General features: G+C 42.9%; 1 protein-coding gene across 1 annotated transcript in view; it reads left to right on the top strand.

Annotated features, from left to right (window-relative positions):
- Nucleotides 1–3649: 3649 nt before the first annotated feature.
- The window catches only part of LOC117560229 (plexin domain-containing protein 2-like), a gene marked incomplete at both ends in the record, with an annotated part of 39142 nt that continues 29913 nt past the window's right edge, over nucleotides 3650–12878 (top strand). Inside the window, 2 exon segments of the mRNA XM_034237076.1 lie at nucleotides 3650–3897; nucleotides 8825–8971. Of these exon segments, the coding sequence (XP_034092967.1) occupies nucleotides 3650–3897; nucleotides 8825–8971 (395 nt within the window).

The raw sequence follows: 12878 nt of genomic DNA, 5'->3' as shown, positions 1-12878 counted from the left end.
AAGAAGTAGAAAGTACAGGTATTTGTGGTCAACATGTGAGAAGTAGAAAGTACAGGTATTTGTGTTCAACATGTAGAAGTAGAAAGTACAGGTATTTGAGTTCAACAGTGAGAGTAGAAGTACATGTATTGGGGTTCAACATGTGAGAAGTAGAAAAGTACAGGTATTTGAGTTCAACATGTGAGAAGTAGAAAGTACAGGTATTTGTGTTCAACATGTGAGAAGTAGAAAGTACAGGTATTTGAGTTCAACATGTAAGAAGTAGAAAGTACAGGTATTTGTGTTCAACATGTAAGAAGTAGAAAGTACAGGTATTTGGGTTCAACATGTGAGAAGTCAAAGTAAAAAGTAGTCAGAAAAATAAGTAGTGGAGTAAAGTACTGATACCAGAAACATGTACTTAAGTACAGTAACGAAGTATTTGTACTCCAATACTTCCCATCTCTGCATAACATACATGTCAACACAACAATCTAGTGTTTTGCACAGCAAATAAAGTATGTAATTCAATTAAATCTTTAAGTTGTAACAGCCTCACAGTAAATTCAGGTTCATGATTTCCTGGAAAAAGTGACCAGACATGCTGGAAGAAAACTGCCATTTATTCCAGGTCCCTATGTTGTGGTCACGGTGTGTTTTAAAGAAGCGGCTGTTTGCCAGGTTTCCATCGTATATGGAGGAACCGACAAAGATCCTTTAAGGGTGGAAGTAGATGTGTAGGTGCCTCTTTGATTAGAGTATAAATAACTGTGACTAATGACCCTTAGGGACAGGGAGTGTTAGTGGTGAGAGGATGCACATGGAGAGAAAATGTAGTTTTTAAGAGACCATTTAATGCTTTTTTGGGGTGTTTTTCCCTCTCCTGTCGTGGGTTTGTGTTGTGAACATCCTGAATGTCCTCTTCCAACATGAGAGTCACGTGATGACAAAGGTATCAACTGTAGCTGTGAACATGACAGGATGTGTGATTACCTAGAAGAGCATCAGGACTGTTTGAGGCAGATGATAGCTCTGTGATTAACATGAGGATTCAGCCTCTATGGAGAGAGACATCAAGCATGCTCATTTCTGACGTGGAGCTAATCTGAAGTAAACATTGAATACTGCTTTCTATTCCTCCATCTTGTGACTATGTAACTCCCTCTCTTGATATCAGCATGTGAAGGACACTGTTCAGGAACTAGCTGATGCTCTGTATGTGATGACTCCTTCCATTCTGGAGAGGATCACAGACACATGGATCCTGAGATTGAAGCTCAAGTCGGGGACCAGGGAGAGTTCTCTAACAGTTGTATAGGTTTTAGTGCATGACAATGGTCTGCAAAGGCTCAAATCCACTCTGTGTCCCATGCTCACAGGGTGTGAGAGTGTGCTGATGGCCTGCAGACTGGTTCCCTGCCTGCAGGCTAATGCTCAGCATGCTTGGATAAGCTCCCCTAATAGGATTAAACTTTTGAGGACAATTGGTAATACATTTTTATAGCACTCGTAAAAAAAGTTTACAAAGTCGCTGCGGTGCTAATTCTTCTGGATCTGGGACGGTAAACACTCCTGATTCCTCTTCTGTTACTTCTATGAGACAGAGGTCACTGGGTTTAACCAGTCTTTCCTTCTCTTAAAGCTCACATGTCTTCCTCCTCCTCCTCCTCCTCTTTTGGGCCCCAGACCAGTGGTTCTCAGGAGACGAAAAAGAGGGGCTTTTGATGCTAATGCTCCAGAAAGTGGAAGCTGAAGAGACCAATCTGCACATTACTTTAGAAGAAGCAGAAGGATGTGAAACGGGGCTCAGTGCAATCTGCAGCTCATTTGAAAAGAAGAATTACAGCCAGTGCTCGTCTGCAATCAGGAATATTAAAGAGCACAAGTAAAGACGGTTAAAAATCCAATTTAAGAATGTTATATTACAAAAATGAAGACTCAAGTTGCTGCCTTGATTTACAAAGTTTAGTTTAGCTTGACACAGATTGTATATTGTCAGTACACTGTGTACAGTACATGGCTTGCACGATGGATTCAGGATCAAAATACCTTGCGAAAAATCAAGAACAGAACTTGTGAAATTCAGTTTGACGCCTTCTTCATCCTAACTCGTTTCCTATCATGACTCAGCAGATTTCAGCATTGTTTACATTTAAACAGACCCATTTCTCACCTGTCAGCAGCGTCTCAATGCAGACTCAGTGACGGGATGATTGTGTGTGACGGCTGGTGTGTGTGGGACGGTGTGTGTGACGGCTGCTGAGTCATTGCTAATGTGCATCTGTTTCGGGCAGTGAGTCTGCGGAGACAGTGAGTTATGAGGAGTGGCGGGAGATTAATGGCTTTAATAATCCCCGCCTTTGTGATCTGACTCAGTGAGAGTAAAACTGGGTCTAGTTTAATTATCTTTGCTTGTACTAAACACCCATTTGCGGAACACGGCATCGCTTCAGGCTAACACAGGGTTCAATTAAGTTAATGAGAAAATGATGGAGCATGATTTATTAAAGTATATTCGTGGTGGCCTACATGGAATTTCAATTTTAAGGTGATTTGTACAGAAGACTAAATGTCATAACGCCCAACATTAGCCTCCTTTAGCTTAGCGCTGGTGACGTGAAGTCATGTGACCGTGCTGTAGTTCTTTTATAGCCCAACATTAGCATCTTTAGCTTAGCGCTTGTGACGTGAAGTCATGTGACCGTGCTGTAGTTCCTTTATAGCCCAACATTAGCCGCCTTTAGCTTAGCGCTGGTGACGTGAAGTCATGTGACCGTGCTGTAGTTCTTTTATAGCCCAACATTAGCCGCCTTTAGCTTAGCGCTGGTGACGTGAAGTCATGTGACCGTGTTGTAGTTCTTTTATAGCCCAACATTAGCCACCTTTAGCTTAGCGGTGATGACGTGAAGTCATGTGTCCGTGCTGTAGTTCCTTTATAGCCCAGCATTAGCCGCCTTTAGCTTAGCGGTGATGACGTGAAGTCATGTGTCCGTGCTGTAGTTCCTTTATAGCCCAGCATTAGCCGCCTTTAGCTTAGCGGTGGGGACGTGAAGTCATGTGACCGTGCTGTAGTTCCTTTATAGCCCAACATTAGCCGCCTTTAGCTTAGCGGTGATGACGTGAAGTCATGTGACCGTGCTGTAGTTCCTTTATAGCCCAACATTAGCCGCCTTTAGCTTAGCGGTGGTGACGTGAAGTCATGTGTCCGTGCTGTAGTTCCTTTATAGCCCAACATTAGCCGCCTTTAGCTTAGCGGTGATGACGTGAAGTCATGTGACCGTGCTGTAGTTCCTTTATAGCCCAACATTAGCCGCCTTTAACTTAGCGGTGGTGACGTGAAGTCATGTGACCGTGCTGTAGTTCCTATATAGCCCAACATTAGCCACCTTTAACTTAGCGGTGGTGACGTGAAGTCATGTGACCGTGCTGTAGTTCCTTTATAGCCCAACATTAGCCGCCTTTAACTTAGCGGTGGTGACGTGAAGTCATGTGACCGTGCTGTAGTTCCTTTATAGCCCAACATTAGCCGCCTTTAACTTAGCGGTGGTGACGTGAAGTCATGTGACCGTGCTGTAGTTCCTTTATAGTCCAACATTAGCCGCCTTTAGCTTAGCGGTGGTCTGTGCTGTATGCTATGCTAATCTCACACCTTGTTTTCCTGTCTCCTCAGGGGTCTCCTACTCATACGTGCAGGGGCTATCTGGAGATGAGGAAACAGCAGTGGATGTGAAGCTGTTCAGCCACAGGTGGAGGAGATGGCTTCCTCCGAAACCTCGTAACATGGACAGCAACAGAGCCAGCCAGGAGCAGGACCAGAACCAGAACAACGACCAGAACCAGGATCCAGAGCCTGAGGAACCTGAAGGATTCCCAGGTCTGATGTCTGCAGAGGAAACAGACAACAGCTCCCAGATAGAGGTAGGAACTGTATATGTGTAAATCTGCATGTCTATATAAAGTAGATTTTAAAGGTCTCCTATTATGCAAAATGCACATGTTGATGTCTTTTATACACCACCATGTGTCCCCCATGTGTCCCCGGTGTGTCCCCGGTGTGTCAGGAGACTCTCAAAGTGTCAGGAAATAAAACCCTCTCTCTTTTCCTGCGTATCCACATCTCTAAAAACGGGGGTACAACGGAGCTGATCCAGATTTGACAAATTAGATAAGTTGATTAGAAAAAAGCCCAATATACCCTTCCTATTCTTATGATAGTTAATCTAAGGCTATCTGTTCATAGGGAAATGAAACCCTATGGAGAGCTGTACTGTAGGCGGTTGTATCAAGCTTAATTTACTTACATTTGATTGATTTAGCTAACTTATAACTTCACTTATGAGGCAATAAACCTGACCTCTGAGCGGCCCAGCCCTTCGAATATTTTTCTGTATGTGGCCCTCGGTGAAAAAAGTTTGCACACCCCTATAGGCCTAAAAATAGTATAATAGGAGACCTTTAAGAGATGTAGGTAAGGGATCGGGAGATGATCATAAACCCATTAGTTAATGGACTCTCCGTCTTTTCCCCTGAATGAATCCCAACTAAAGTGCAGCTCCACAGGGAGGAGAATAAAGAGCAGGAATCGATAAAGCTCTCTGCTCAGCTGTGTGTCTAAAAATACTCCCTCAGCCAATTATTACTCCCCTGGATGTTGGGTAATGAAAAAGGCAGATGAATATTTGATATCATATTAAAATCAGCCCTCAGGTGTTCGTCTACCTTCTTCTTAAACCTAACCTCCCAGACACAGGAAATGAACTGTGTGTGTGTGTGTGTGTGTGTGTGTGTGTGTGTGTGTGTGTGTGTGTGTGTGTGTGTGTGTGTGTGGGTGTGTGTGTGTGTGTGTGTGTGTGTGTGTGTGTGTGTGTGTGTGTGTGTGTGTGTGTGTGTGTGTGTGTGTGTGTGTGTGTGTGTGTGTGTGTGTGTGTGTGTGTGTGGTGTGTGTTGTGTGTGTGTGTGTGTGTGTTGTGTGTGTTTGTGTTGTGTGTGTGTGTGTGTGTGTGTGTGTGTGTGTGTGTGTGTGTGTGTGTGTGAGAAAGGCCTCCCCTTGTTGTGGTGTTCAGTCGTAATGATGGCATACGCCGGGGTGCAAACAGCTCGTTAAAGAGTCTGGCTTCTAATCATCTCAGGTTGAACTGTAATCACACACACACACACACACACACACACACACACACACACACACACACACACTCATGCAGACACACACTCATTGTATTTTGGCTCTCAGAGGGTTATTATCTGTTGCTAAATGGAAAGGCAGTCCCCAGCACAAACATGCCATAACTCCTCCTGTCATTACACACACACACACACACACACACACACACACACACACACATACATACACACACACACACACACACACACACACACACACACACACACACACTTTATATTCAAAGGGCTGAAGACACATACCCTGATTTTAACTGGATTTTCTGCACCCTTGTTTCCATCTCTTATGCTAAGCTACGCTAGCTGACTCTAAATCTCTCACTTCTTCAGTCACTTCCAACATATGTTTGCCTTGATATCTGTGACCATATCTTCATTTCCATAAAACAGGCTTGTGTTGAAGTAGAGCTGAAGGAATCTGATCTGAGGTCAGCGTGTGTTTTGGTTAACGTCAGATTCCTCTCACCTGGCTTTATAGCAGCAGACTGTGAGTCAGTGAGTTCAGATGTGATCAGTTTCTTCACTGCTCGTCTGGACACGCTGTCGGTAAAGGCTTCTATTCCTGTTGTTGTTTGTGTCGGCAGAGAAGATTTTAATACCTGTTTTATGTCCCCGAACATTTCATAACCCCAGCTGCTGTTTCATGGGAATCGACCGCATGTGTGGCGTAATGTTTATACAGAGCTCATGCAATGGATAAACACATTCATCTGGACATGTATTGCATGTTCTTTTGAGTTGTCTTTCTTTGGAACATGTCAACACTTCATTCAATAAAAGTAATAGCTAATATAACATAGACTCTTGAGGCCTTGGCGGCATATCATCAGTCATGTTCTGACTCCAACATATTGAATAAGTTGGTGTAAATGTCTTGATAATCGTGAATGTCTCACACTTTTCCCTAAGTAATGATCACTGCTTAAAAATACAACAACAACAACACTAGAAAACCGTTTGGGCATCATTCCTGTCTCACTCACTTCCTTCAAACCCCTCGGACTAGATCTTGGCATCTGATGGACCCTAAAAACTCAATCTAGACTTCTAACTTTTAGAAGTGTTTTTTTGGACCTGATTCAAGAAAACAATAAGCAAGCCAACATGGAGGCCTGACCTCTTCGAGAAACTAGTTTAGAGGTAACTCACAGATGTCAAATGGATCTATTTTATGTCTTAAAATAACTACACAAATACACATTTCATGTCTTCAGCTTGTCCTTGCACAGAGTAACAGATTGAATCAAACCAGAAAGAGAAGTGAAGTGCATGAGGATGCAGTAGATTCACTCAACAGAACCACGGCGTAGTCATGTACATAAATGTGTAAATATGCATAAACATCTTGCTGCAGATTCAGAGCATGTGAAAAGGGACTTCACATGCTCCTCTGAATGTTCATGTTCTCGCCTGCAGAGCGGTACAGTCTGTTCTGAGACTAAGCAGACGTGTCAGGTTTCCAATAAACGCTCACAGTGTTGGGGGGGGGGGGGGTAGCTTTGATGTGCAGTAATAAGAGAGGAGGGGGTTCTGATTGGTTACTGGAGGTCTGGGACAGCTCAGAGGCTCATTGGGGGTTTCGTCTCCTGAGTCCCGAGCGCTGCTTTAATCACAACGCTGCGTATTCAGAACAAGCAGCGACTTCAAATCAGGGTTTTCACACTGTTTGTTTTGTGTCTTAAAAAGTTCCTAGAGAGACAAGGTCAACTTAAATAATGTGCATTTCAAAAAGCGGAAAACTAAAAGGTACCATGGGGTCGGATTAGAGTTTCCCAAAGGGGGGTTCGTTTAGCATGAAACACTTGACAGAACTCGAGGATAAGTTAAACGAGAACGTAGAAAGAAAGGGAGGTGATAGAAAACTATTTCTGCTAAAAAGTGAGCAACGATTGAGTCGGAGCGAAACATGTCGGATCTCACACGGCTCTCACTTTCATTCATGTTCCTTTGTTATTCATGTTTTATTATTTATTTAGTTTTCTATATCCTGCTTACTTGAAGTAAACGGTTATTTTGTGTTTATTTTTATTTGAATGTGTGTTTTTTAGACCTCGGGACTGTTGGAACAGTCGATCTTTTGAGATTGACAATAAAGTTGACTTTGACTTGTGGTTGCTTTTAAATGAGTGTTTTTAAATGCCATTTTATAATATGTCTTTCATTTCTGTAAAGCACTTTGAATTGAAGGTGCTGTATAAATAAACTTGCTTTGCCTTACATGATAATGTGTTATATTAACTTATAGCGTATCTCACGCAGCTTCTACAGTCAGTCAACTTTATTGTCAATCTCTAAATATGTTTGTACACACAGAAGGATCAAAATACTGTTTCCCACAGTCCTGAGGTAAACACTCATTAAAATACAAGAACACTCAACCGTTTACTTCAAGTAAGCAGGATATATATCAAAAGATGTCCATAGCAGTGTAAAAGTGACTGTAATGCCCCTTTCACACCAACGCGGTTCCAGGGCCGGTTCGGAGCTAGAGCCTGAAAAGCACAGTTTTTTCCTGTTCACACCGCAGTGGAGCCGCCTCTAAGCTCCGCAATCCGGTTCGTTTCAAGCACCAACAAATTGTCGGTCTAGAAAGCAAGCACCGCATACGTCACGCTTACGTCGGAGGCGGGGGCATCAGCTTTAATGTTATACCAAAGTAATTAATGCTGCAAAGCTGGGTATTCTGAGCTTGGCGCATGCAGAGGCTAACAACAGCTAGCTCTAACGCCATCGAATAGGACGTATATTTACCTTCTTTCTCCTACGGGATCGTCGTTGAAGATCATTCAAAGAGAAAGAATTTTTAAATGTAACGACTGTAGTAAAGTCGTCCCATTTCTTCCATTTCGTTTCGACAGAGCAAAACCAAAACGAGTAGCGCTTCAATACAATCGGTCGTTGTTGTTGTTGTTGTTGTTGTTGTTGTTGTTGTCGATGTGAGGGGTTTCCGCGCGGTTTGGCTTTACGAAGCAGGCACGCAAACGGTTACGTCATGACGCAAACGATGACGCAGCACCAGTCGGGCTCTGAGCGGTGTGAACAGAGCGGGAGCTGAACCGAAGAACTGGTTCCGAACCAGAAAAGCTCACGGAGCTAGAACGGGAAAAGCCTTGGTGTGAAAGGGGCATACAGCTCAGCTACCCTGACTTTACCAACGTTCACTTTAAAAACACAGCTGTACGGTTTCTCATTAAACTGCAGACGAGCAACAGGAAGTCAAAGACACGAGCATCCTAACTATTACTGTTCAGGAAACTATAAAATCTCCCACATGGCTCATAAAAGTCCACTTTCTGTTACATCCTGACGGTGCAGTCTGCTTTTACTTTAAGAGAGGAAAGAGTAAATTGGCTTCCTTGTTTGTTCTTAATTTCATTAGTAGACGGTCTTCGTGCGCGAATGAAAAGAACCACAGAGTTGAATTAAAGGACAAAGAGAATGCAGGTACAATGGAAACGTAAATGCATTGTCATGTAATCTAATTAGCAGAAGAATGAAAAAACACTCATTGATTTTCATTATGTTTTCTGAGGTTTTTGGTTTTTCATTAGATTACTTTGAATTAGATTAACAGGAAGTCTCTAAGGACGCACAGCAATATCTAATCTCTCCATTAAGTCGTATTACATTTCTCCAAATAATTTATTTTGTTTTGTCATTTCTGCAGGAGGACACAGATCACAACTACTACACGTCAAAAACATACACCCCGTCAGACCCAATGAGCAAGGACTTGTGGGTAGATGTGGACCAGATGCAAAAAGACAAAGTGAAGATCCACGGGATTCTGTCCAACACACACCGACAAGCAGCGGTGAGTCAACACACACGATTATCTTTAAAGAGTCCTCTCCTGCTGATGTTCAGGTGTATATCAGTATGTAGTGTCTCTACTTTAAAGAGTCCTCTCCTGCTGATGTTCAGGTGTATATCAGTATGTAGTGTCTCTACTTTAAAGAGTCCTCTCCTGCTGATGTTCAGGTGTATATCAGTATGTAGTGTCTCTACTTTAAAGAGTCCTCTCCTGCTGATGTTCAGGTGTGTATCAGGATGTAGTGTCTCTACTTTAAAGAGTCCTCTCATGCTGATGTTCAGGTGTATATCAGTATGTGGTGTCTCTACTTTAAAGAGTCCTCTCCTGCTGATGTTCAGGTGTATATCAGTATGTAGTGTCTCTACTTTAAAGAGTCCTCTCCTGCTGATGTTCAGGTGTATATCAGTATGTGGTGTCTCTATTTTAAAGAGTCCTCTCCTGCTGATAAGGTGTATATCAGTCTGTAGTTGTCTTCTACTTTAAAGAGTCCTCTCCTGCTGATGTTCAGGTGTATACTCAGTATGTAGTGTCCTCTACTTTAAAGAGTCCATCTCCATTGCTGATGTTCAGGTGTATATCAGGATGTAGTGGTCTCTACTTTACGAGTCCTCTCCTGCTGATGTTCAGGTGTATATCAGTGATGTAGTGTCTCTACTATTAAAGAGTCCTCTCCTGCTGATGTTCAGGTGTATATCAGTATGTAGTGTCTCTACTTTAAAGAGTCCTCTCCTGCTGATGTTCAGGTGTATATCAGTATTGTTAGTGTCTCTACTTTAAAGAGTCCTCTCCTGCTGATGTTCAGGGTGTATCTCAGTATGTAGTGTCTCTACTTTAAAGAGTCCATCTCCTGCTGATGTTCAGGTGTATATCAGTATGTAGTGTCTCTACTTTAAAGAGTCCTCTCCTGCTGAGTTCAGGTGTATATCAGATGTAGTGTCTCTACTTTAAGAGTCCTCTCCTGCTGATGTTCAGGAGTATATCAGTATGTAGTGTCTCTACTTTAAAGAGTCCTCTCCTGCTGATGTTCAGGTGTATATCAGTATGTAGTGTCTCTACTTTAAAGAGTCCTCTCCTGCTGATGTTCAGGTGTATATCAGTATGTAGTGTCTCTACTTTAAAGAGTCCTCTCCTGCTGATGTTCAGGAGTATATTAGTATGTAGTGTCTCTACTTTAAAGAGTCCTCTCCTGCTGATGTTCAGGTGTATATCAGGATGTAGTGTCTCTACTTTAAAGAGTCCTCTCCTGCTGATGTTCAGGTGTATATCAGGATGTAGTGTCTCTACTTTAAAGAGTCCTCTCCTGCTGATGTTCAGGTGTATATCAGTATGTAGTGTCTCTACTTTAAAGAGTCCTCTCCTGCTGATGTTCAGGTGTATATCAGTATGTAGTGTCTCTACTTTAAAGAGTCCTCTCCTGCTGATGTTCAGGTGTATATCAGTATGTAGTGTCCATGCTTTAATGTTAAAAAGTGAACTGAAAATAGTGCTTTATGTATATATTAAGTGCTATAATGTTGCAGTTAGAACAAAAGTCAGCAGAAAGATCAACTATAGTGCATTAAACCCAGGGCAACACGGTTGAGAAAGATTTCCTCTATAAGGATTTAAACTGTTGAAACTCAGTGAAGTCTTAAAGCTCTCCTCTGCAGAAAAAAGGTGACCTGTGTGAGGCGCATACTGATGAGGTCACAGTAAAGTGACCGCAGGGACATGCATGGCATGCTTTAAAGAAAGAGAAAGACAGCAGGGGAACAATAGCTGGAGAGGAGAGAGTCCATCATTAGTATTCAGAGCTGTAGCTCCACTCAGGTAGTAAAGCTACACTGAGAGGAAGCTACTCTGTGTGAGGACACTTTATCATTCTCTAAAGTAAAAAGCTAATGTTGGGCTATAAAGGAACTACAGCACGGTCATATGACTTCACGTCACCACCGCTAAGCTAAAGGTGGCTAATGTTGGGCTATATAGGAACTACAGCACGGTCACATGACTTCACGTCACCACCGCTAAGCTAAAGGAGGCTAATGTTGGGCTATAAAGGAACTAGAGCACGGTCACATGACTTCACGTCACCACCGCTAAGCTAAAGGTGGCTAATGTTGGGCTATAAAGGAACTACAGCACGGTCATATGACTTCACGTTACCACCGCTAAGCTAAAGGTGGCTAATGTTGGGCTATATAGGAACTACAGCACGGTCACATGACTTCACGTCACCACCGCTAAGCTAAAGGAGGCTAATGTTGGGCTATAAAGGAACTAGAGCACGGTCACATGACTTCACGTCACCACCGCTAAGCTAAAGGTGGCTAATGTTGAGCTATAAAGGAACTACAGCACGGTCACATGACTTCACGTCACCACCGCTAAGCTAAAGGCGGCTAATGTTGGGCTATAAAGGAACTAAAGCACGGTCACATGACTTCACGTCACCACCGCTAAGCTAAAGGACTAATGTTGGGCTATAAAGGACTACAAGCACGGTCACATGACTTCACGTCACCACCGCTAAGCTAAAGGAGGCTAATGTTGAGCTATAAAGGAACTACAGCACGGTCACATGACTTCACGTCACCACCGCTAAGCTAAAGGCGGCTAATGTTGGGCTATAAAGGAACTAAAGCACTGTCACATGACTTCACGTCACCACCGCTAAGCTAAAGGAGGCTAATGTTGAGCTATAAAGGAACTACAGCACGGTCACATGACTTCACGTCACCACCGCTAAGCTAAAGGCGGCTAATGTTGGGCTATAAAGGAACTAAAGCACGGTCCACTGGACTTCACTCACCCACCGCTAAGCTAAAGGCGGCTAATGTTTGGGCTATAAAGGAACTAAAGCACGGTCACATGACTTCACGTCACCACCGCTAAGCTAAAGGAGCTAATGTTGGGCTATAAAGGAACTACAGCACGGTCACATGACTTCACGTCACCACCGCTAAGCTAAAGGAGGCTAATTTTTGGCTATAAAGGAACTACAGCACGGTCACATGACTTCACGTCACCACCGCTAAGCTAAAGGAGGCTAATGTTGGGCTATAAAGGAACTACACAGCACGGTCACATGACTTCACGTCACCACCGCTAAGCTAAAGGAGGCTAATGTTGGTCTATAAAGGAACTACAGCACGGTCACATGACTTCACTCACCACCGCTAAGCTAAAGGAGGCTAATGTTGGGCTATAAAGGAACTATAGCACGGTCACATGACTTCACGTCACCACCGCTAAGCTAAAGGAGGCTAATGTTGGGCGTGATGATGTTTAGTCGTCTCATTTAGACGCTTGTTAGCAACCGCTTTGTTTAAATCCACCAGTGGGGAATCTACTGACGTATTTTCAAATCTCTTCAGCCTGTGTTAACCTCAGACCTCATTTATATGTTTACTTGGTACTGTCTCCCTGCATCACATTAGCTGGCAGCGCTACGATTTAGCATCAAAGCATGAATGCGTACTCTATCATTAATGGTGACTTGTTAAAGACATTTGGTTTTATTTAGAAAAACTTCATGATTTTATAGCTTTCCTTTATCACGTGTTAATTGCCATCAGCAGAATGGCTTTCCACACGTAACCAAACTCTGTCCCGCTATAAAGAGGGCTTTAAAATGCCTTAGAGAAAGATAATTTATCTGCAGCTGTATTTCCACACGCTCATAAACCTTTCAGTCACATTTCCTTTCTTTTGTTTAATAACTTTCCCTCTTTTTGTCTTACAGAAACGGGCTCCTATAAAACATAGATTTATAATGTAAAAGTGTATTTCTTGCCATTAGACATCCTCATTAATCCACATCAGTGCAGACATCAAGGTCATTTACTGTTCAGCACAGATGAGCTCTGTTTGCTCCTTAAATCCTGTGTTTCCTGAAGACTCTGATCTAAATCCTCTGGTTGTTTTC

Source organism: Gymnodraco acuticeps, unplaced genomic scaffold, assembly GCF_902827175.1.
Source record: "Gymnodraco acuticeps unplaced genomic scaffold, fGymAcu1.1, whole genome shotgun sequence".
Classification (NCBI taxonomy): Eukaryota; Metazoa; Chordata; class Actinopteri; order Perciformes; family Bathydraconidae; genus Gymnodraco; species Gymnodraco acuticeps.
The sequence above is the reverse complement of the archived record's forward strand: the minus strand, read 5'-3'. Positions and strand labels throughout refer to the sequence as shown.